The sequence below is a fragment of the Fusarium redolens genome (genome assembly GCF_020744475.1).
Source record: "Fusarium redolens strain MPI-CAGE-AT-0023 chromosome Unknown BKA55scaffold_7, whole genome shotgun sequence".
In the NCBI taxonomy this organism is placed as follows: Eukaryota; Fungi; Ascomycota; class Sordariomycetes; order Hypocreales; family Nectriaceae; genus Fusarium; species Fusarium redolens.
Window position 1 is genome coordinate 925,942 of NW_025763670.1, and position 22,321 is coordinate 948,262.

General features: G+C 46.5%; 8 protein-coding genes across 8 annotated transcripts; 4 read left to right on the plus strand and 4 right to left on the minus strand.

Annotated features, from left to right (window-relative positions):
* Window positions 1-906: 906 nt before the first annotated feature.
* BKA55DRAFT_566270 (CFEM domain-containing protein) lies at window positions 907-2,835 on the minus strand. Its single transcript, XM_046192614.1, has 4 exons — window positions 2,333-2,835; window positions 2,146-2,281; window positions 1,426-2,098; window positions 907-1,374 (listed from the first exon to the last, which is right to left on the minus strand). Exons 1-4 carry the CDS (start codon window positions 2,450-2,452, stop codon window positions 927-929), a joined length of 1,377 nt encoding a protein of 458 aa, XP_046050040.1. The 5' UTR covers window positions 2,453-2,835; the 3' UTR covers window positions 907-926.
* Window positions 2,836-4,221: 1,386 nt separating this feature from the next.
* On the plus strand, window positions 4,222-6,154 carry BKA55DRAFT_613449 (uncharacterized protein). The gene is made up of 3 exons (XM_046196685.1): window positions 4,222-4,493; window positions 4,543-4,743; window positions 4,799-6,154. The coding sequence occupies exons 1-3, from the start codon at window positions 4,240-4,242 to the stop codon at window positions 6,030-6,032; spliced, it is 1,689 nt and encodes a 562-aa protein (XP_046050041.1). The 5' UTR covers window positions 4,222-4,239; the 3' UTR covers window positions 6,033-6,154.
* A 416-nt stretch (window positions 6,155-6,570) lies between these two features.
* Window positions 6,571-7,698, minus strand: BKA55DRAFT_344847 (Cupredoxin). The gene has a single exon (XM_046185770.1). It carries the CDS (start codon window positions 7,363-7,365, stop codon window positions 6,808-6,810), a length of 558 nt encoding a protein of 185 aa, XP_046050042.1. The 5' UTR covers window positions 7,366-7,698; the 3' UTR covers window positions 6,571-6,807.
* Window positions 7,699-8,922: 1,224 nt separating this feature from the next.
* BKA55DRAFT_566277 (uncharacterized protein) lies at window positions 8,923-9,877 on the minus strand. The gene is made up of 5 exons (XM_046192615.1): window positions 9,747-9,877; window positions 9,564-9,696; window positions 9,365-9,509; window positions 9,236-9,310; window positions 8,923-9,183 (listed from the first exon to the last, which is right to left on the minus strand). The coding sequence occupies exons 1-5, from the start codon at window positions 9,822-9,824 to the stop codon at window positions 9,036-9,038; spliced, it is 579 nt and encodes a 192-aa protein (XP_046050043.1). The 5' UTR covers window positions 9,825-9,877; the 3' UTR covers window positions 8,923-9,035.
* A 3,224-nt stretch (window positions 9,878-13,101) lies between these two features.
* Window positions 13,102-15,737, minus strand: BKA55DRAFT_344866 (uncharacterized protein). The gene is made up of 4 exons (XM_046185771.1): window positions 15,337-15,737; window positions 15,246-15,284; window positions 14,599-15,190; window positions 13,102-14,543 (listed from the first exon to the last, which is right to left on the minus strand). Exons 1-4 carry the CDS (start codon window positions 15,696-15,698, stop codon window positions 13,413-13,415), a joined length of 2,124 nt encoding a protein of 707 aa, XP_046050044.1. The 5' UTR covers window positions 15,699-15,737; the 3' UTR covers window positions 13,102-13,412.
* Window positions 15,738-16,813: 1,076 nt separating this feature from the next.
* On the plus strand, window positions 16,814-18,184 carry BKA55DRAFT_726812 (uncharacterized protein; the record flags this gene model as incomplete). Its single annotated transcript, XM_046201144.1, has 3 exons — window positions 16,814-16,900; window positions 17,232-17,519; window positions 17,591-18,184. The coding sequence occupies 3 exons, from the start codon at window positions 16,814-16,816 to the stop codon at window positions 17,999-18,001; spliced, it is 786 nt and encodes a 261-aa protein (XP_046050045.1). The 3' UTR covers window positions 18,002-18,184.
* Window positions 18,185-18,445: 261 nt separating this feature from the next.
* Window positions 18,446-18,783, plus strand: BKA55DRAFT_689298 (uncharacterized protein; the record flags this gene model as incomplete). The annotated part of the gene is made up of 2 exons (XM_046199333.1): window positions 18,446-18,506; window positions 18,563-18,783. 2 exons carry the CDS (start codon window positions 18,446-18,448, stop codon window positions 18,781-18,783), a joined length of 282 nt encoding a protein of 93 aa, XP_046050046.1.
* A 771-nt stretch (window positions 18,784-19,554) lies between these two features.
* BKA55DRAFT_737553 (SGNH hydrolase-type esterase domain-containing protein) lies at window positions 19,555-20,756 on the plus strand (the record flags this gene model as incomplete). Its single annotated transcript, XM_046201368.1, has 2 exons — window positions 19,555-19,611; window positions 19,661-20,756. 2 exons carry the CDS (start codon window positions 19,555-19,557, stop codon window positions 20,645-20,647), a joined length of 1,044 nt encoding a protein of 347 aa, XP_046050047.1. The 3' UTR covers window positions 20,648-20,756.
* Window positions 20,757-22,321: the final 1,565 nt, after the last annotated feature.

Genomic DNA, 22,321 nt, shown 5'->3' on the forward strand with positions numbered 1-22,321 from the left:
AGAGACAGCGCGAGGCGTGTCTCTCTGTTTGTAGCATGGAAACGCAGCGTTGGGGAGGGCGAATGGCTTGAGGAGGGAAAGATTTTGGAAGCGAGGAAGGCATTTTTATTGTGCGGATACAGCCGGGGTTAAGCCGGGTGGGGCTGTAGGGTAGACCAAGCTGGCTTAATGTCTAAATGAAGACAATTGTTATCCCCAAAGTTTAATGATGGATCCTTGTAGGCCCGGAAGTTTGGTAGCGAATGTGATTGAATATTGGTCTCCAGGGTGTGACTTTAACTTTGTTGTCATTGCCTCGGCGTATGACGGTGATGGTGCTCAACTCTGACTTCCCGACCGCAAAACACAGGATCATATAGCAAGGAATGAGAAAATCTCACCTAGTTATCCATCACTTTCAATGAAGAGCGATGAATATTTCGCAATGATTTAAGAGACCTCATACCAATGGTAGTTGCAACAAAACCTTTGAGAACCCTTATTAATGTATCGATGCTGAATTTGGGCAGCTTCTGAAGCCTCGACTACATGGTATAGTAGTATATTCTCAAGATATGCTCAAGTCATAAAAAGCAAGAAGGAAGTAAACTTCTCCAAAAGTCAAGAGAAGAATCAAAGAATGAAAAGCGCAGAAACGTTCAAATTCCAATGTATATTATACGGTCAAGCTCTGCGTCAGCCTGATATCGTTTTCAAAGACATGCCACTTATATGTAAGAGCAAACGTCTCTTGTTCAAGATAGCTATGACTGTAAACATCAATGAGACACTAGGTGTAGGTATATATCCGTTGGAGAGTTACAGTTCATCAGTAGCCTGTATTCCCTTATTTCATTGAGAGGATCCGGGGCAACAGCATGGAAGAGTTGAGTCATAGTTTATTATTTTTATTTATTTATTAACATAGGAATTATTTATGTATGACGTTAAAGAGAAGTCTCCGACCTAACCTCCGACCTCGCACTCTTATGATCTATATCCTTCATATGAACCAAATATGTCTCGTCATTGTCTCCATATTCCACCTCATATGTCCTATGACACTCAATCCCCACAGGATCAACCCTTCTTTGCGATCGATCCGCTTGAGAAGTAGCATTTGTTCCAAGAGGAACACTGCGATTGTGAGTGTTGCCAGGTGTCTGCTTGTTGCTCTTGCTGCCGTAATTGTAGTAGCGTTGAGAAGTACCAAGAATCTTGGGAAATAGGCGGACGAGAAGAATTCGGAGGGAAGGCATACAGGCGCAGATTATACCGACATTTCCTTCGATGGTGGACCACTTTGATACAGCGAGGTATTCCCATGTTGCGTTGGAGGTTTTGACACCGGCTTGGACTGTGGCGTGAAGACGGAGGATACTCATGATTGTGACACTTGTAAATGTTAGTGAGTGAAGAGTCTAAGATGACGGGGAGCGAACTTACAAGATACCGACACTGAACATCATGCCAACACCGATCTTCTTTCGCCAATCCAAGTTTAGTGACTTGAGTTGAGCCAACGGAATGCCAATGATCCAAAAGTCGAGGGCGATGTTGATAGCAGCATTGGACCAAGTAACCGCGTTGATATCGGCGCATTTCCCTTCATGTTGTCCATCCCACTTCAGCCAGAAGTAGTTGATAGGCCGACACTGGAAGATGGCCACGAAAATAAACACCAGTCCAAAGACAATGGTGAACGCAACAGTTCCCCAAAGTAATCTTCTAACATTCTGCGTCGGAAATATTCTTAGGTAGAAGAACAGCATAGACAGCTTAAGGAACGTTTGTAGCGAAAAGTACATGATGGCCATGCAGTAAAAGAACATTCCGAACTGCGTGATCTGATCGGGTGTAACAGTCCAGATATCGCGACCCATGCCGTTGGGAGCGAGACCGCGAGAGTTGATGACGATGGAGGGAATGGCGACGCACATTGTCAGTGCGATGAAGAGGTCGTCCAGTCCGAGGGGAAGTTTCCAGTAGAGCTTTGTGGCGAAGCGTTGGATGATGAAGATCCCTGTTATGATGGCCATGACTTCATTGAGGACTATGAATTGGGGTGAGTGGTCTCTGACTGGAGCGCCACATGCTGTAAGGGTAGCATTTTTTGTACCTAATCATGTGAGTTGATGCGAGAGAGGAACTTCAAGTTAAACATACCCAGAGCTTCTGGAATTGTACATGCGAGAGTGACACAGCCTTCGATGTCATGTTGAAGTGCGGCGTTAGTGCACATGCACTTCTGGTCTGTAAGTTCACATGTCGATCGCTCAACAGCCGACACAAAACATTTTGCCTAGGACCCCATCAGTCGCAATTCGCATGTGAAAGCCATGAAAAAACCTACAGCACATTTCGGTAATGCAGATAAAGCAGAAGCAGCTGCAGAGGAAGAAGACTCTTGTTGAGCAAAAGCCAGAGGCAGAGCCCCAAAGCAAGCGAAGATAGCCCCACGCAGCAGCCTCATCGTAAAAAGCAAAATGATGGAAAAACAGATGGATCTGGGGACTGGGTGGGAGAGGGTGGACTGATATGTAATTGCAGGGCTAGACAAGATCGTCTGCAAGGGAACTTCAGCCCAGTTTTATGTCACAGCCCGAGCTGTGGTTCAGATTCGTGCGTTAGTTCCGCGGTCAGACCCGCACAGACTGATCTGATTCAGTGTTTTGAGTCAGGATAGTCATGATTTTGTGGGAAAGACAAGTCAAGAACAGCTGAATACGATTGATCAAAGCGAGCCGAGGCGGAAGGAGAGGTCCCAAGGAACCGGATCAGGACGAACTTAATAAGTTTATTGATGACTTGCAGTGGATACGGCGTTATCATTGGGGACAAAAGATCCATTACTTGGTGTCTGATATTGACAGGTTCGTTTACGGTGGCCGCGGAATGAAAGAGGGAGGTGTCACTACATCTGTAGTGGTGGGTGAAACGTGAAACCGTCAATCGGTGGTCAGAACTCTAAATCCGGCACTTGAACCGATGATCCTTTACTCTTCACTTTACAGAACCAAAAAGCTGGTTTTCTACGACGATCTTGGGCTTTGATGGTCAAAGCAAAAAAACAATGAAGATCTCGTCTCGATATAGATTAAACATTTCAGATTCCCGAATCTTCCGAACGGGGCCCGTAGATCACCACGAGTCTCCTCTTCAAGAACCACGTTCTTTACCTTTGTGCCCCTGCGATATCCACTAGACCCTCTTGGTGATGTATATCCGAGTCAAACCGTGATATGGGTTCGCCTATTGCGCCACCGTTTGCCAAGCAGACTCACATTCTTCTTTTAGGCGAGTCATTCGCAGCCATTCTAGAAATAACTCAACGTTCATTCACCATTTTGCGAGTTAAAGGGGGCTTTTCCTCTTTCTCCTCCCCTCTTCTTCAAAGGGGCCCGTGGTGTAGTGGGGAAGACACCGAGAGACCCCTGAAGCTAAAGACGCTAGCTAAACTGGCATCGGACCTTTTTCCAAGCAAAGATTGGTGAGAAGGCTGTGGCGAGTTGGACTGACCAGATGATGTTTCGGGGTGACAGCTGAGAAGGGGAATGTATACCGTTGAGGCGCTGCGAGTATCATGCATTCATTTATTGGCGACCTCCTTGCTGAAACTCTCCTTGCATGAGAATGTCTGCAGCATTGTCTAGCCCTGTAGCTGCGGACCCCTTTGAAGATTCTGCCAAAGTGGCGAATGTGGATGGTTTTTTTTTTTGCTTTGACTTTGAACTACTTGACTCAGAAACAAATATCCATAAGCAAAATCCCCTCTTTGATCCGCAATCCCATCTCAACAGGTTTCTTCTGAAGATCACCTACACGTGGCTATGACTGGGTTCCTAGATTGCCAAGACGGTTGGATTCCGGCTGGAACAACCGGGATCAACAAGGGTTTTTTCTTCTTTCATATTTAATCTCCGGCGCTTGGAACCCTTCTCTACCTCGGGTAACCCGGCTATCAGAACCCCATATAGCTCACCCTGGCATCTTAATGCACATCCCCCATGAGGGACCTGCCAAGAAGGGTTATTCGCGCGGGAGGGCAGCATAGCATAGCAAAGTCAAAGATGAACCAGCAATCAACAAAGCTTGCTAGTGCGCGGTGAGAGCTGAAGGATCTAGAGCCTGTCCTTGTGTAGATTACTGTACCAAAAGGAAACAGGGGCTTGTAAATGCTAAATTCTCGTGAATAAATACTCATTCTGTCCCGCCTAACCACGCCACTTTGTCACTCATTCCGCTCCAACTACTCTCAAAATGAAGTCCTTCGTCTCCTTGGCGCTTCTGCCTCTAGCACTTCTCATCGATAGCTCCAGCGCCACAAGCGCTAGCTGTCGCTGCCTCCCAAGCGACAAGTGCTGGCCTTCTGATAGCGTCTGGGCCAAGTTCAACAGCACCGTCAATGGCGCTCTCATCAAGACGGTTCCCCTTGGCTCGCCATGCCACGACCCCAATTACGACGAGGCGGCTTGCGCTGCCGTCAAGGATTCGTGGAAGTGGCCCATGACACAGTAGGTTCCAAACTTTCTAGCGAGAACGCCACAAATTAACCAGAAACAGCATCGAGACTTCATCTTCGGTGATGCAGAATTGGTTCGCCAATCAGAGCTGCGATGCTTTCACTGCGGAGGATAAACCCTGCACTCTTGGAAACTACGTTAGCTACGCCGTCAAGGTCTCGGATGCTCGCCAAGTAGCTGCCGCCGTTCAGTTCGCAAACTACTACAACATCCGGCTAGTCGTCCGAAACACAGCTCACGAGTAAGTTTAACCCTAGATTTAAGTTTGATAACCTTATTAACTTTATCGCCTTTAGCTACTTTGGTCGATCTACTGGTGCTGGCGGCCTTGCTGTCTGGACTCATCATCTCAAGAACACTGAAGTCGTTCAATGGGCTGACAAGCTTTACAACGGCCCCGCTTTCAAGCTTGGTGCTGGTATTCAGGGCTTTGATAGTGTTGAGTATGCCGACTCTCAGGGACTTACTAGTGTTCCTGGTGAGTGTCCCACTGTAGGCCTTGCTGGCTTTACTCTGGGTGGTGGCCACTCTCCTCTCAGCTCTAGCTACGGCCTTGGTGCTGATAACACCCTCGAGTTTGAGGTTGTCACTGCTGCTGGTCGTATTGTCCGTGCCTCTGCCACCGAGAACAGTGACCTTTACTGGGCTCTCAGCGGTGGTGGTGGTGCCAGCTTTGGTATCGTGACTTCTATGACTGTTCGAGCTCACAAGACCACTACCATTGGTGGTGCTACTCTTACGCTCGTTGCTGGCACTGATAAGGACGTCTTCTACGACGCTGTCACAAAGTTCCACGAGCTTCTGCCCGCCATGATTGATCACGACGCTACAGTCACCTACATCCTCACCAGCGCTTATCTCTCCATCAAGCCTGTCACTATCGCCAACTCAACCGGCGACTATGTCCGTGATGAGGTTCTCGCTCCTTTCACCGACTACCTTTCCAAGGCCGGCCTCAAGCCCACTGTCTCCTACACCACCCTGAGCTTCCGCGACCACTACGAGCTCTACAATGGCCCTCTGCCCGGTGGCCATCTCGAGGCTTCTCAGTTCCAGTTTGGCGGCCGTCTCATTCCCCGATCCGTTCTTGAGAACGACAACGTCGCTTTCAACAAGGCCCTCCGCAGCCTTGGTACCGCTGGAGTTCTCGTCGCTGGTAGCAGTGGCAAGTTCGAGAGCTACCCTGGCGTCTCCAACGGTGTCCCTCCCTATTGGCGAAAAGCCGCTATATCCCTGCAGATGGGAACTCTTTGGGACTCTACTCGCTGGGCTGACATGATCGCTGATCAGAAGAAGATCACCGAGGTCTACATGCCCCAGCTTAAGGCTGTTACTCCCGGAAGTGGCACTTACATGAACGAGGCTGACTTCAACGAGCCTGATTGGAAAAACGTCTTCTACGGTCCTAATTGGGATCGTCTGAATGCTATCAAGAAGAAGTGGGATCCTAAGTCTTTGTTCTATAACTTCAAGGGTGTTGGAAGTGAGGCTTGGACTGTGGCCAAGGATGGTCGCATGTGCAGAGCATAAGGCTTGTAATGGCTTCTACTAGAACATATTTCAATTGTATCATACTATTTAGCATTCATAACTTGCATAGCATGGGGCAGTAGCATTCAACGGGGTATATAATATTACAAACTCTTGAAGACATCTTTCTAAGTTCTGTGTGGTGATTATAAGCTCTCAGCCACAGGTCTCAACTGCAAATAACACATCTAGCTCACTATTTAGACATTATACCATAATGCCTAACCAATTGCTACAGCATAAATGCTGATAAGAGGAAAACTTAGATTATGACTCTTTTGCCTGACTTCAGGGGGTATAAGAAGCTCCGTGGCGGTATTGAGTTTATGAGTCAACCATAAGGTTAGCAAATACACTTCTGGTTTAACACAATGGGAAGACATCTTTCGATACTGTTCTATTCTTATTGCGACATACTTCTGAGTGTCATTTTATGATGACATTGGGAGATAGTTAACAAATGATGACAACAGAATGGTTTGCCTAGGACACCAAAGTGGAACGTTACAGTGCAAGTTGTATTCATACATGGCACAGTCACCACATTATCATATAACCAGGCCAAGTGAGATGTAAGTTAGATGAATGAAAGAACGATCTATTGAAGTCCGAATATATATATCTCGAAAAGAATGAAGGAGATGTAAAAGGCAAAATGCAATCCCAGCCCGAGTCCTAATCTATCCGTGTCTCACCGCCACCCCTTCGCCAATATGAAGCCCATAACCATAAGAAAGCCCATTGTCAATGTCTGACACCTCATAGTCCAACTAGCTTAGAAGCCACCGTTGGGGTTGGGGTTAGGAATGACCTGTCCACCCTGCTGAACAGGAGGAATGACTGACTTCACAGTCTCAGCAGCGAGCTCCTTATGTCTTCGGAGGCTGAAGTCCTGGTTATCAAAGTTCTGGTTGATGACACCAACCATACCATTCTGGCAATGGTTTCCCATCTGCTGAGCACAGTAGTACCAGATAGGCTTGGAATCCTCGACTACAATCTGGAAGACATCAGGAGCCTGGCCCTCCTGGGTAGGGAAGTTGAAACCAGCGAAGAAGCCACTGCCGTCGGCGAGAGGCTCGCAGGGCTCACCGAAGCTGGACTGGGCGACGGTATGGTTCTTGGGGAGGAAGTGCCACTCGATAATGTCGCCGACTTCAGCGACGACGTTGTCGGGGTCGAAGCGAAGACCACCGAGGCCAGCGTTGACGGAGTGGGTTACACCAGTGAGAGTGACGGTCTTGTCGGGTGTTGAGCGGACGGTCTTTGAGGCGGGTGCCGCGGAGACGGTGGCCGCGAGGAGGAGAGTAGCGGAGACGATTTTGGAGAACATGTTGATGGTTTATGAGTTATAAAGTTGAAAGTGAAGTGAAAGTTGAAGGTGTTGAGTAGTGTAAAAGTGTAAGTTGTTTGATTGTTTGTGTTGTTGTGATGATGATGATGGTATTGCCAATAGACTGGATACCTCATCCATTATATAGACAATTGACTCTATCCAAAATCTATTTCAAATTCATCAAAGTCATCATCATCATAGTGTAACTCATCTCTCTGTGCCACCGCCTCAGCTGGGAATAGCAACCAGCTGTCCAACTCAGCCATCCCCGGAAGAGCTCTCCTCCGAGACCTGCCAACCCAGGATATTCTCTATCTCCATTGGTCAAAACATGTTTCTAGCAGGGCTGAGGGGAGCTGACCGTTTCTCGGCATTTAGTGAGCTGTAAGCGTGGTTTACACTAGCCCCCAAAGACTGCGCCTCAACGTGCAAGGAAAGATGAGATTCTTATTTTTATCTGAGTAGGAGGCTTCCTATTGGTTGGAGGCCTGGAAGTGCTTTTTGACAGGCTGCTTATGTTTCAAGCCGTAGGATTCGTTTGTGCGATGCTGGTGCTTATCAAGTCGGGGAAGCTTACTTTGCATGGTGATGCCTGTATTGCCGACTTTCCGAATACCATTCTTTTTTTTTTTTTTTTTCAGTCAAGGGATTAGATTAAAATTGGAAGAGACCCTGATTGAACAGGTTCGGCTGCTTCGGATTTGACGACATCCGGCGCTATAATCGTCCAAGCTTTCTATACCGTCGGGCATAACAATCTCACTCAGCGGCGTCCCTGCCTTCATAGTGCCAAGTTCTTGGATTGCCCCCGCTGCTCAATAAGCCGAAAATATCCTGATAGAGATAGAATTTCAAGGCACACAAGTACCAAAAATCAGAACGTGGCGATCACGCTGGGACAGCATCGCATGGAATCGACATTTCGGGTCAAGTGGCACGGCCCCCATATTATTAGCACCAGGCTTAAGAACACAAACTCTTTAACCCAATGAGGAGTTCTATGGGTGATGCACGGCATATGCGTGGTGGGAGTGACCGAAGTCCTTTCTCACCTTAAGTGCAGTTTTAAGTTGGACAGGCGGGCTTGACGTGTCTGTCAGCATTGCGGCATGGATGTTATAACCCGACAGCTTGAAACTATCAGTTTAGACCAATAGCACCAAACTCATTACTCCATCTTTACTTATTTACGGTGAAGTCATGTGCATAGTGAGATAAGAATAAGTGAACTGCCAGCGTGCAACGAAAAGGTTGGAATGGCAAGTTTTGGGCCAAACATGGCCAGTAGGAATCATCTCCATCAAACCATCGCAACTGCATGAAACGAATCATATCAGTCTTTTACGACCTTGAGTTCCAGTAGCTCTGTACTCGTTCTAAGTTTAGTTTCATTTTGGCCGTCGGGACTCAGCCTCACGGACATCCAGGCATCACACTTTTAACGCATCACCCATATATAACCCCGCAGTATGTCACATTCGACTCCCAATCAGAGAACGGGTGGCTTGCTCTTGCTATCTTGAATCGCTGGTTGACTAAATACAGACCTTTCAGTAGAGTCAGACCGCTTCATATTCTTTTATGGTCATGGAAGGACCAGGTCGTCTCATTCTAAAAATACTGCCATGGAAGGACTTGGAATAGACCAAAGGATGATAATGCTATATTCATCCAAGTAGACTCGTCAAGCGATCACCTGATACCATTTTAGAGCCCCCGAATTGTTGGGGAGATATACAGGCCGCCCATGAAGGCCCCTTTGAGTCTGGAAGTACATTCTGCCCTTTGGAAGCGGAAACTGGAATGATGAATGTACTAAGAGCGGTTTGGTTAGCGTCCCTTGTCGAGGAGGTTATATATATCTTACCGGTCATTTAAGTTGAGAGCGCTGAACACCTGAACTGCATCGTTGAATGTCTTCTCAGACCAGCTGACCGAGTCACTGTCCAACGGTCATATGTCAAGTTATGGAAGATTTGGTAGTTTATCCACTTACATTTTGTTAACCGCAATGATCAGCTTCTCTCGTGGTTGAAGCTCACCACTTGACAGTAGAGCTGCCAGTTTCTTCGCCGATGCGGCCCAGATCAATGAATCTGAGCCATCAACAACCCAAATGGCAATGTCAGGCGTCTGACTATCTGCAAAGAAAGCGTCAGTAATCAGTTGAGAGTACAAAGAGCCTGGCAGCATACCCTCAACTCTAAAGAGGCCCGATGGAGCATAAAACGATTGAGGATGCCCTCTCTTCTCAAGGAATATCACAATGTCTCCATATCGAATTCCTTTCTGTTCAAGTTCCTGCAATTGTGACAGCCCAAGCCCGCACCATTAAGAGTTAGCATAGTGACTTTCAACCAGAAAGTAATAAGAAATACCATATAAATCAGGCAGCCGAGAAGAGTTTTCTTCCCAGCCCCGTCATCGCCTAGTACGCTCAGCGATCTCGAGGTCATGTTCTCGGAGGCGGCACGGCAACACGATGGGAATAAATATCGCGTGATAAAATGTAATTTGCATGAAGAATAAATCAAGGCGGGGTAATCTGAAACGCAGACTCGAGTCAGTCAGCTTCAGTTCGATTGGGCAATGCTTGCTTTTTTCATGTCGTGAACCAACAGCTCTTTGTTTGCCCAGGATCAGTCAGCAGCCAGCCACAGACGTGTTGCGTTCATGGGCCATAAACGTACAATAGGTAGTTCACCTTGGAGCAGAATTTTTGCCTCTTCGTATATTGAACTCTGGCAACTGGTTGCGATTCCTGGACTCAGGTTTAGTGTAGAAAATTTGATCTTCGTCGTATGTAGCCCAGGATCATGAACTAGCATTATCATGAACTATGATGGCGAGCGTTGAAATCCTAAAACCACTGCAGGAAGTAAGAGAAGTATTTATCACAAAAAGAGTGTTGAAGCAAACTAGATTAGCAGTGCTTGTACCCTTTCTATTATACGTATTGCGATTCTGTGAAGTTCGTTGGTGATCGAGCCATGATGAACAAACCGAAACTCACGGTCCTAACGTGGTGAAAATGCTATTAGACAGATAGTAGCCACAAGAAAGTTTATGCTTTGGCATATATCTACAGAGAAGGTATAGCGGCTTTTCTATCAAGCTTGGTCACAAGGCTATCGCCTACAAGCAAGTTCCCAGCGTTCTCAGACGCTTAACGCTTAAAGCTTTGATGGTTTAGTCACAAACAGGTTCAGTCTGAGAACAAAATGCTTATGAGCTACATGTGTCCTCTTTAGCCTCCAATTCCAGTCGCCTAGAAGCTGTTCCAGCTCCAGAAGCGTAGTTCTGTGAGCTGTGACGGCGGTCGACTTTAGGCAAATGTGCTTCACCCTCCATCACATACGACCAAAGCTCGTAGAAAATACGGGATCCCGTCCAATACTTATTTTCTGTCCAACCACTGTCGTTATCTGAGGTCAGCGTTGCCAAAGACAGGGGGCCGGTCACCCAAACTTGGAAGTAAAAAAGATGCCGAATGGGATTTAGTAGGAACTTTCTTTTATTTCAACTATCTAAAAGCTAATTATCCTTATTCAGGACTGGGATCTCAAACTAGAGAGAGGGGACTATCTCAATAGCTTAGGTCAGAATAAATTCGTTCTAGAATCCATTGATAATACCTCAAAAGCAGTTAAGCGGGTACATGGTATCTTCAGGAAGCCGAAATTTATGGCGAGAGTACTGCCAACAGACGTAATTCAGGGAAACCTGGGTAATTGTTGGCTTATAGCAGGGTTTACTGCCCCTGCAAATATTAAAGGGACACTTCAAAAGTTATGTGTAGCTCATAATCAAGGTATTATCTCCCTGGCTTCTAATTATGAAGACATATATTGATACAGAACTTAGAGATAGGGGTCTATGGATTTATGATATATCGCGACGGCGAATGGATCTATTCTATTGTCGATGACAAGCTATATCTAAAATCGCCTTGCTGGAACTCTCCGAGCTTAGAGCGAGACTTTCTCGAAAAGATCCATGATGATAACAGCGAGTCTGTATATCAACACACTTTCCAAACAGGATCTAAAGCACTTTTCTTTGCCCACGGATGATGTCTCCAATCTTGTAAGGGCACCTAATGACAGTACTTCTCGCCGTCAAGGCCATCGATATAAAACTTGAGCCTCCGTATTCTCGGTGAGAACTTGTAAATGAGTGACCTTGACAAACAGCTCGTGCTCTTCGCATCATAATAGATCAGCATCCGAACACAGCAAGGTCTTTATTTCGTAAGCTTCGAAAGCTCTGGTATATAAGAAGATTTCTCTTTTTCTAAGATGCGTCAGAAAATTTAGTAGTGAGGCACCAAAGCCTAAATGTGCAATAATGAGGAGTTGAGTTCAATATAAAGACAAGTTTGCGAGTAGCCGGCTAGATACCATCACCAGGTGTTCATGGCTATAATATCCGCCGTCATAACGTATAAATATATCAGGATCGTGTCTCCATTATGATTAGCTACTAAGGCCTTTTCATGATAAGGGTAGTTACTGATGTGTTTCCATAGTAAGTCTGCTGGACCAAACCTTCTTCCCTGATTCAAGAACAACAGTGTTCATATTGCTGCGCTGTATGTCATTGACATCCCAGTCAAGTCCCTTGCCAAAAGAGACCGTATGTCGACGGATTTTCATTCGTCGCAGGCGAGGAAGATGGTGTTTGCATTCGTATAGGGTCCACCGCTCTACAAACACAGCAATCACAAAGAAGATACCAATGAACTTGTTAGCTCACACCGCTACTCTCAGCAGCGCCTTATACCGATATCCCTTCCAGTTATATAGTCAAACAGTTCAGGCAAGCTAACAGAGTTAATACCAATGAGATGTTGTAGGTGCTTAAGGAATTGCCAACCTCATTTGCATTCTTCCCTCTAAGAATAAGCCTCCTATCACCTGCCGTGGGGGCTTGGAGAGGGAAGACTATTATCTCTGGATGTTGGCAGATTGGGTAATCTTTGATCTTAAGTCGGTCTTGTTGATCCTTAAACCCATGAGCTCCAATATATGCGCTGCAAATGCGATGCCTGCACTTTAGTGTATAGCTTGAAGGCCGAAGAATACTGAAATTAAAAAATCCGGGAGAGCTGGGGAGTCTTAGGGCCTGTCGATGTCAAATAAGTACTTCGGCGTGAGATTGCATTGAATCCAAACCAAGAGCCTCATTGCACTTGACAATAAGAACAAAATGGCTCCTTATTAGTTCTGTCAGGCCATAGCATCGAAGCCTGGCCTTAGACCAAAGGATTGCATCTTTATATAGTTCGTCATAAACAGCACCAGGAGGAAAGTCTTCTGCTGGTCAAAGATATACACGGCCCTATAGGCTCTAAAAACTTACTATATATACCTAATGGGAAAGCATTCATTACCAGAGCTAATAATAAAATAATAGACGTAACATTAATATCGTCACAATGTTATAAAAACCAAACAATACCATCCCATAAGTATTGAGGAAGGTTATATTTAAGCCTAGATGCCAAAGTAACGCTAAATATCTTCCATAGCTCAACAGAAAACTATTAAATTGCGGCTTACAAGAAGCTTCAAAGACGACATGCCGAGAATTCCATGCCGAGAGTTTCATGCCGTTGAGCCTCCGGCTACATTGAGAGCTATTGACTTGCTGCTACATTTAACATTCTCCGTCCTACGACATACAATATAGGTATCGAGACGAAGGTGATGAGAAAGACAGCCCAGATGTCTGGGGGAGATGGTGAGTTAAATAAACATCCCAGTGTGCCATGGCCGTTACATAACTATACTTGAGTAGCCACTGGATGATTTGTACGCCACACCGTAATACAAACGATAATTAATTCACTGTCAGCCTTCCATCCATCGTGGAAAAAAACAGCCACCCCAACTAGTGTTGTCAGCAGAAGCGCCGTACGAGGTTTCCCCATAATCCGGACCTTTTGAATATGCATCCAGATTGAAATAATGCCATTTAACCAACGATGTTCTAATCTGTAAAACCTGTTTGACTACATGGTGTCTGTCTCGCTTAGTCCAAGCTTACGAAGCACTTTCCTGGCTGTCTCTTGTCAAATCAATGTAATCGCTCTCATCTTGCCCTGCAACCTGAGATTGCCTCTTCTCGCCGGAACCTTCCAGGGGACTACAAGGCTGTGGAGGATTCGGCTGGCCAAATTGCCTTCCGGGAGACCACCCCCGCCTTTCAGGTGGTGATCGACCAGTGAAGACCGGTGACCCAGAAGGTGTAATTCCCTTAGATATCTCTCGAGACACATTTCCAGCTAGCGAGCCTGAAACCTCAGACAGAAGCCTGGAGAACAGCATTGAGGGACTCGGCTTTGGAGTGACCTGGCCCCCAGAGATAGATGGAGTTTCCCCTCCATCTACGTCAGGCCTATTGAATAGGCGATCTGCGTTCGATGCTAATGGCTGGACTCCCGGGCCTTTTGAAACACCCCGCGCTACACTATGGAAAGAAAACTCATAGTCTGAAGGAAAGGCATCTGGAGCATTTGAATGAGAAGGCGCAAGAGCTAGAAAGGATTTCGCTTGAGCAGGAGCTGAAGAATCTTGTGACGGCCTGTAGTCGGAGTCGTTCGGATCATCGTTGTCAGGTAGCAAGTATTGACTGGTTTGACGCAACCCGAAAATCGATTCCTGGCTGTCAGAATAGCAATCAGAGTGTGCTTGAGATGGGTAATTCTCTCCTCCTCGGGAACTATACTGCTTTCCAGCTACCAATCCCTTCATGGACAGCCCCTCTAATTTCTGAGAAACAACCCGATCAACTTCACTAGTTATAAACTCCCTCTCCGACGAGCAGATTTGATGCATCAGTAAGCCTAAAAGTAAAGGAGTCACCTTCTTATTGGCCATGTCATCAAGCTCCATGGTGGCTTGGTCATCTAACAGGCCTTGGACTATCGGGAGAATGGCTCGTCGCTGCTCAACTGTCTTTTCGCGACGTTTCTTTGACAGGAAGAACGGGTTATGACCAGAAGTTTGGCTGGCATTTGATTCATCGAATACATGCTGCCACTGTTCAATGTACGAAGATATCAAAGGTTTAAAAACTCGTGTGGCCCAGGTATGCGCGTTGTCAACGATCATTTGGAACATAACAACGTCGGCAAGCTTGGTCATGTCACCGTTCCAAATGACGCGCATAATCTCAATTAAAGTCAGCTGGAGAACATGGAAAATTCAAACGGATAGATAGACTTACACATCCCTCTTTGCGTCTCTTCACTGTTACCTCTGTGGTGTTTCGGTGGCTGCACGGGGCGTCGAAATCTGTGGCATAATACATGATCCATACTGTGACGCTAGGTCCGATGGTAGTGATGACGGGTATGGGGGGGATTTGCGCATGTTTGGGCAGCTTTACAGCATACTGAGCTGTGTGCCTAATCAAACTAATCGCGCACGCTGCAGCATTAGCGGCCTGGCAACACACAACTCGCACAGGCCTATCATCTTGCTGCTCTTTCTTGTGTTCGACTACAAGCCAGGGGTAGCATTTGAGATTGGCTTCCAGTGGTGGTTTTTCAAAAAGGCGAGAAGGTGCTGGTTGGAGGCCAAATTCGTGTAATTTCTCAAGCGTTGACCACGTAAACGGTTCCATGGCTGATATCTCTTGAGCCTTATTCCACTGTCTAGCATTGGGGTCTACTACAGTTGGAATCCCGGTCGGATGACGGTTGTGATAAATGGGAAGGAAGAAAGCTTGGTCCGGTTTAGGGCAACTGAGGCTCTTAAATGACCCTATTCCGGCCTCCTTATCTTTTTTGAACAGGTCCCAGAGCCCGTTGGTCTCTCTTGACAACTTTGTTAGCGTTCTGGTGAATAAAATAGAGGCATAAGTCTGCATACCTCGTAACTGCGTCGTAATAATATTTGTTGTGCGACACGCTTGAGTTTACCATTAGCTCTAATGCCCAAATGGATTTTACAACAATTTTACCGTCTAGTATCATCTTTGGATGATGAAAGAGAACCAGTAAGTCTGTCGAAAAAGTCTGTTTCGTAGAAAGTCTGCCACCTCTGCTCTTTGTAGCCACCGTTGACGAGACTGTGCGCCTTGCTTAGAGTCTTCTGCGCCGCAACTAGGGCAGGATCTGGATCCGGGCCATATAGTAAAGGCTTCAACCTATCATCGGAAATAAGCTCATTGACCAAGCCTTCCCCGTTGACTACACAAGAAAGGTCCGTGATTAATCTCCGTACGCGCTCTACGTGCGGAGGGAACACGCTGACCGGGATCAGGGGTCTCTTTTCATCGTAGAAAATGTTCTTTTGGCCAAGTTCATATCGATCCCAAGTCATATTGCGCTAGAGGCGGAGAGGGTATACTGGTATGAGGGAATATTGACAGTGGAAAGAGTTATGTGACAAATCACAGGGCTATATATATAGTAGCTAGTCAGCCTTGACCTCTCAGACCCCCTTCTTGGCGCGTACAGCGAAGGATTCGGCGCTAATTCCGTTGCAGAAGTTTTCTCTTAGCCTCCCAGGGATTGGACATCTTTTGTTGTCTCTTTTATTTGCTCGCTTTGACCATCTGTTGGTTGACCCATGCAACTTATGAACCAACTGCATAACATGATGTCTCAGCTGGCGGCTAGTAAGGTTGATAGGATGTAAATTGTGGAGGTCTTTCCATATGTGGAAGGTCCTCCGGATATGGGCCACTTAGCCACGTTGTATTGCGCAACTTATGCATACGACGAAGCAACCTGCTGCCCCATGAAGTGGCCGACGCGCAGTTGGTAACCATTTTCTTTCTATTCATAAGCAATGCTTTCGTTAACATTATCTATCTAAGGACTTAGGTCTCTGACCAAGCTAGATGTGTGGGGCCCAGTTTTGGTACGCCGTCCGCCGATTAAAAATATTACATTCGAGGATCCTGAATCTCAAGAACGTTTCCGGAATAATCGCAGGGAGAAGCCACTTTCAATAAACCTGACGGTGTTTTTCAATAGTGATACTACTTTCATACACAAAGGGTCAAAGTCGACTGTTCTTTAAAGATCTTGATGCCGTAGTTATTGCTTGCTTGAGCACCAGAAATCAGTATACCCACTTACAGAGCTATCAAATTTAAACCGCGTCAAGGCTATATTCAACTCCGAAGATAAGTAGTACTCTTAGAGGCCCAGAGCAACCGTACCCCAAACAACCCGCAAATCACCAGCAATTCGTGGCTTGACTGGAAGCATATTAAGTGCTCGCCAGGAATGTTGATGAAATACATGCATGCATTCAAATCATGCTCACACTGAAATCAGCTCTTTATGCTACTGTCCGCGTGATTCCGATACTATACGGTCACAACTGATCTCAAGTATGAAGCCCCGCACTTCCATGTGACTTAATGAGCACTTTTACTACCCATTACGAACCAGCAATATACAAAATCTCTAGCACTTAACTTTGCCATGGCATCCCGTCTAACTCCAGCTCCAGAAAGTACGACTAATTTGGATGCGCTCGATGATGAGCATCGGAAGGTGCTCAATAGAGCTGTGAGGAATGTCTTGAACACACAGAGGTAGCTGAGCTCGCATACGCCCAGATCCTTGATGGACTTCCCAATAAAAAGTCTCTGCGAGACAGTTTTGGCTATTTCACAGACCACCCTGTTCATAGCATTCAACACACCGAGATCTGTCCTGGATATGTAGAGAAAGCACGCAAATTCAGAAGTTAGTTCGACTTATCGCAACTACAGTTAAGCTTCAAGGTGCATCTTCAATTGGGAGAGTGCATTACATGAAACTCATGCCTGTTTAGACAATTAAAGCCTTTCAAGATACGCTACCAGGCTCAGAACACTTCAACCGTCGCCTGATCGAGCTCGTTGCCGTAGCCTGCCACCAGATCGGCGCATATCTCTTTAGCCTCGATGATGGTGCTCATAAGCATAAACTTTATGACGACTGGCGACAAAAAGTACTAGAAGAAAAGGAAAGTGGCATTGAGTCAAGGCGGTACTATGATCCTCCGCCTATTGCCTTTTCTCATCGAGCCTATCAATATCCCGAGCAGTATCCAAGGGGCCTTGACGATGTGGCTGGCTATTGGGCCGAGTCTAAGATCCTTGGCGGTGTCATTGTCTTTGATCGTGGCGAGACAGAACAAGAGGCAAGACATATGCTGTCTTTGCATTATTTGTGATAGAGACCGCGAGCTGACATTTACTTCACGTGAAACAGTGTAGGGCAATGTGGATCCATGGCGACTTAATTAGAGGGCCCAGAACTCTCTATCCACCGACCAAGGAACAATTCGACGCCTTGATCAAGTTCCTCACTACCCCATTAGAGGAAAACTTAACATTCCCATTTCCTATCCATGGAGCAAGCATCAACAGACCACGATGGCATCCATATCACGCATTTGCATACTATCACATCTTCCGTGATAGGTATGAGAGGAGGCTTCCGCCAAATCCATCACAACCAGGCTGCGTCGAGGACGGGATGGACTGGCCAGAACTTGATGATCGGCGGATTCTTCTCTTGGGAGGATTTTCCAGCCCCCAAGGCGAGCCATACGTTAACGACGATGAGTATGCTGCGGCTAAAGAGAGGATTAAAATTATCACACCCTCATCACCGCTTTAGCGGCTATCTTAGACCTAGAGAGGAGCTTAGAGCGACATTTATTCATGCTCAGGAGGGTAACGTGGGATACAAGTCAAGGTCTCGAAATAATGTGGGAGATTTAGAGCAATATGAAGGGAAAATGAGTGACTAAGTCTCTGGTATATACTTGCTTGATATGAAGAATTCACACGAAATTTAAACCCAAACATTCAGAGTTAAAGCCATGCATCCCCTCGCGTAGCTTCTAACAGCTACATCCACACACACCGGGCAGAGCACGGTTCTTTCCACAGCCATATTGAAGTCCATTTGTTCCACAGTCCTCCCACTTCTTGCACTTGGCCCATGGCCCGACACCTCTGGCCACCCTGCTACTTCCCATCGCTTCAAAGAAATTCCCCAAACCTTGCTTCTTTGTTCACAGTCATCACAGGATTTTACTTGCTTCATTTTCCATCCAAGATGTTTGTTTCGAAGACCACCATTGTTGGCCTACTGCTGCCCTCAGCATCCGCTGTTTCACGTAAGTGCATACCATGATTCAACTTCTTTCCACTGAGGCATTAACTCATGGAATAGTCACATACAGCAAGCTTTATGACAACAACTCGATCCCTGTTAGCCAACTGGCATGCTACAAGAACGGTCTTATCATGGGAGGGTACCGTCATGGAAAACCATCGGGGACATCCCGCATTCGATCACCGGTCTTGAACAAGTCGATGGACCAGATTCTCCGCTTTGCGGTTCCTGCTGGATACTTTCATATGGGGAAACTTCCAGACCCGTGCTTATCCTAGATAGCGCAAAGGAGGGGTTCGTATCGACTCTTGATACCTTGGACTGGCTCACGGGTGACAAGGGTGAAGCGTTTGGAAAAGTCGAGGTGAAGGCTACTATGGTCGATCGCATGAATTCTGGCTTTCCCATTGAGGAGATAGAGAAGGAACTCTGATGGCCCTTGATGGATCCTCGACGTTTGACTCACAAATGTTTCTTATGAAGGAAGCTTTTGTTCTTTGTTTCTAATCATTATCTTGAATCTTACCTGTTAACGTCACTTGGAGTGCCACCCACCCTAAATCTCCTATATTGAGTGGTAAGGCGAAGCGAATAGTGCTTGAATAGCGATATGGTTTGTGGGCGGTGAATACGTGCAAAGGATAGTCCTCGGTAGTTAGAGTAATAGAAGCAAGGCTAGTTGTCAGTCAGAGCATAAAATGAGGCTGAACTACACCCTAGGCTCCTCCGAGAGCTCCGAGTCTAGGGCTCTCGTTTCGGTCCGGCAGCTATATGAAAGGACCGGAAAAATACAGAAACAGTTCGATCGTCTCAATTAAACAGGACGGCCTACGTTGTAAGTGGTGGATGATTTCTGAAACAGAAACCTTGCAAACAGCCGTACTTTGCCTATTTAGGCAAATTCGGATAGTCTCTGCCGAAGTATCTAGGATTGATCAGGAGATCGGAGAAAGTATATAAGATGACGAAATGTCCTTGTTGATTTTACTAACAGTCCTGTTCGTTATTGATTACCTTCCTGTCTGTTCAGATATCACGCCACGGTCAAGATGAAGGTGGCCGTATTGTCCCTTTTCGTAACCGCCGTATCGGCCGCCTCACTACCTGTAAGCCTCACCACCACCAACAGCAGACACCACTAATATTTGGGTGCAGAGCTATCGATTTGTGGGGAGAGTCAACCCGGCGACCAAGCAGCTCACATGGCCGAGCACTGGAGTGGCTTTTACTTTTAAGGGAACTACCGCTAGTATTAAGATCGACGGTATCACCGGAACATCAAGCGCAGATTTGATCATCGACGGTGGCAATCCAATTCTCATTAAAAACGTAGAGGGAACATCCATCTCAACCCCAAAACTCACAAAGGGTACCCATACCGTTGAACTTCGGAAACGGTCAGAAGCCTCTTTTGGTGTTTTCCGGGTTACTGGTGTTAACACGGATGGCCAACTGCTCGAGAATGTAGCACCTAAGCGAAAGATTGAGATCATTGGCGACTCCATTACCGTCGGGTACGGCCTTGACGGCGTCCTGCCTTGTGTCGACTCAGCTGTTCTGCAGAACAACGGCAAGACATATGGTGCCGTCGCAGCGAGAGCTCTGAAGGCGGATTATAGTGTCGTCGCTTGGAGTGGCAAGGGTCTTATCCGCAACTATGCCCAGAACCCTCCCGACACTTCACCAACGATGCCAGTTCTCTACACGCGCTACGGAGCCAACGATGCTGACAACAGTTTCACATTCCCCAGTTCGTGGGTCCCTGATGCTGTGGTGATCAACTTGGGCACAAATGATTTCAGCTACCTGAACGTGCGCCAGCCAGTCAACCCTGCAGATCTTACCAAAGCCCTTGTCAAGTTGGTTAAGAGCGTACAGCCACACTACCCAAAGGCTCAGTTCTTCTTTGTGTCTTCCCCGCTACTCAGTGATAGCTATCCTACCCAGGCCGATGCGCAGAAGTCTACACATGTCAAGGTGCTTAAGGATGCCATGCAGCAGCTGACTGGTGTCAAGACTCATCTGGTTGATTGGCCAACTCAGGGTTCTGATGCAGGTTGTGACTATCACCCAAATGCTGCCACGCAAGCAAAGGGCGGCGCGCTTCTTGAGGCCTCTATTAAGTCAGCTCTGGGATGGTGAGGGATGAAGAGGCAGCACTAAGAAAATATCTTGAAGATGGATTTGGATAAAGTAGGCTTCCTTAAGATCTGGGTGAGGTCAAATAAGACGAAAGTGTTGTATTCTTGACTGATAGTATAAGCAATCGGGACAGCTTGTTGTTGAATACCTACTGACTTTCAAGAGAGATCTACCCGTGTATCGCCTTCACTTCTTGTAAAGCTCTTCTCCAGCTTGTTAATTCGAGGTTATACTTCCAAAGGACTTACTAAGGCTGATCGAACTACGTTTGCTTTAGGTAGTAAGCCAGCATTCGTCATTGCACTCATCTGCCGACTGACCATGTCGCTTAGACGAACGATATCTTGCTCATAAGAGATTTGAGACGTCAAAAGGGTTTGTACATCGCTGTCGGCGCTTTTCTGCTTGGTCGCTTTAAGATGGGGTACCATTATATCACGCTGATCAGAGGGGTCAGATATTTGGCTTTGAAGGATTTCGAAGCGTGTTATGTAAAGCTCCTCTACTTCGACTCAGCGGTAGTCGTCGCTCTGGGCATATACGGTTACCTATCATATGACCTAAGTGTAGAGTGTATATTGGAAGGTCATCACTGCGGTGGAGATCACTTGGTTGCATCTGTGGTTTGATGTAGTTGCTGGAAGAGTCTGCAGACCGGCAGTGAAAAGAGCCCCTTTCGCGGCTCGCCACTGACCCAAGTACTGGATACCTAGAGATCGTGAGCATATCGATGTGATACAAAGTCTTTTGAAAGTTGAACCGGCTGAGGCTAGACCAGAAGAGCAGTGGGATGAGGTGACACATCCGGATCCTTTTTCGAGAACAAAATGACCATCCTTTCTTCCTCTGGAGATAATAGACTTCTTGAATTTAGTCAACTTGTATGCGAGAATATAAGAGTCCAGTAAGGTACAAGACACCTAAGACAATATTGGCCCTATGGGCCTTTCTACGACAGCTAAGTTCTGTGTGGTGATTATCAGCTCTCAGCCACAGGTCTCGACTGCGAATAACACATCTAGCTCACTATTTAGTTCTACGACAGCAATGCTGGACTATACATCATTCTCGGAAATCTATTGTTCCTCCTGGGGCCAGTCCAAGCCTACAGAACATAAAACCCATAAAAACATATCCGAGTTAACCTCTGAGTCACTCTATCCCACCCAACCTTGAGGAGAACTCGGTTTGATCGAGTCGAGTTAGTAAGCTGGTGGAGATTGACATGATAACGCTCCATTTTCCAGATCTAGTGTCTCTTATAGACCCAGCAACGACCTTACCACAGCTTATCAGCTTACAATCACAAAGAGTCATCTCCATTCTTATCTCCACTTAGAGTGGACCGCCGTTACATCGTCAAAACATTGACGTCGGTACCAAGGACCGGGTTCCTCATGCTAAAAGCCTGTCGATTCGTCAGGTCAACAAAAACGTTACATCAACTCAATTCTGCGCCTTGAATCGGTATCAGTCCACAATATTCGCCAAGATAACCAGAGACTAAAGAATATGGACCTTGTCTGTGGAGAATGCCGAGTGTCATCTATGGAGCCAAGGCAATGGATCAAGGCAGGTATTGGTCTTCGAGACTGTTCCGGTTCCTTGCAACCCTGTATAGGATGACATGTCAGACACTGATGCCGGTGGTTCGTCGATCTTTGATGGTTTAAG

Excerpts from the sequence above, each read along its gene's own strand:
- BKA55DRAFT_566270 (XM_046192614.1), bottom strand. The coding sequence starts at position 2,452 with ATGAGGCTGCTGCGTGGGGCTATCTTCGCTTGCTTTGGGGCTCTGCCT. Across the intron at positions 2,282-2,332 it reads CTGCATTACCGAAATGTGCT|GCAAAATGTTTTGTGTCGGC; the intron begins GTAGGTTTTTTC and ends ATGGGGTCCTAG. Across the intron at positions 1,375-1,425 it reads ATGTTCAGTGTCGGTATCTT|TGTCACAATCATGAGTATCC; the intron begins GTAAGTTCGCTC and ends AACATTTACAAG.
- BKA55DRAFT_613449 (XM_046196685.1), top strand. The coding sequence starts at position 4,240 with ATGAAGTCCTTCGTCTCCTTGGCGCTTCTGCCTCTAGCACTTCTCATC. Across the intron at positions 4,494-4,542 it reads TGGAAGTGGCCCATGACACA|CATCGAGACTTCATCTTCGG; the intron begins GTAGGTTCCAAA and ends AACCAGAAACAG. Across the intron at positions 4,744-4,798 it reads GTCCGAAACACAGCTCACGA|CTACTTTGGTCGATCTACTG; the intron begins GTAAGTTTAACC and ends TATCGCCTTTAG.
- BKA55DRAFT_344847 (XM_046185770.1), bottom strand. The coding sequence starts at position 7,365 with ATGTTCTCCAAAATCGTCTCCGCTACTCTCCTCCTCGCGGCCACCGTC.
- BKA55DRAFT_566277 (XM_046192615.1), bottom strand. The coding sequence starts at position 9,824 with ATGACCTCGAGATCGCTGAGCGTACTAGGCGATGACGGGGCTGGGAAG. Across the intron at positions 9,697-9,746 it reads TCGGCTGCCTGATTTATATG|TGCGGGCTTGGGCTGTCACA; the intron begins GTATTTCTTATT and ends AACTCTTAATGG. Across the intron at positions 9,311-9,364 it reads ATCATTGCGGTTAACAAAAT|TGACTCGGTCAGCTGGTCTG; the intron begins GTAAGTGGATAA and ends ACCGTTGGACAG.
- BKA55DRAFT_344866 (XM_046185771.1), bottom strand. The coding sequence starts at position 15,698 with ATGACTTGGGATCGATATGAACTTGGCCAAAAGAACATTTTCTACGAT. Across the intron at positions 15,285-15,336 it reads TCCAAAGATGATACTAGACG|CGTGTCGCACAACAAATATT; the intron begins GTAAAATTGTTG and ends GGTAAACTCAAG. Across the intron at positions 15,191-15,245 it reads TATTACGACGCAGTTACGAG|AGAGACCAACGGGCTCTGGG; the intron begins GTATGCAGACTT and ends AAAGTTGTCAAG.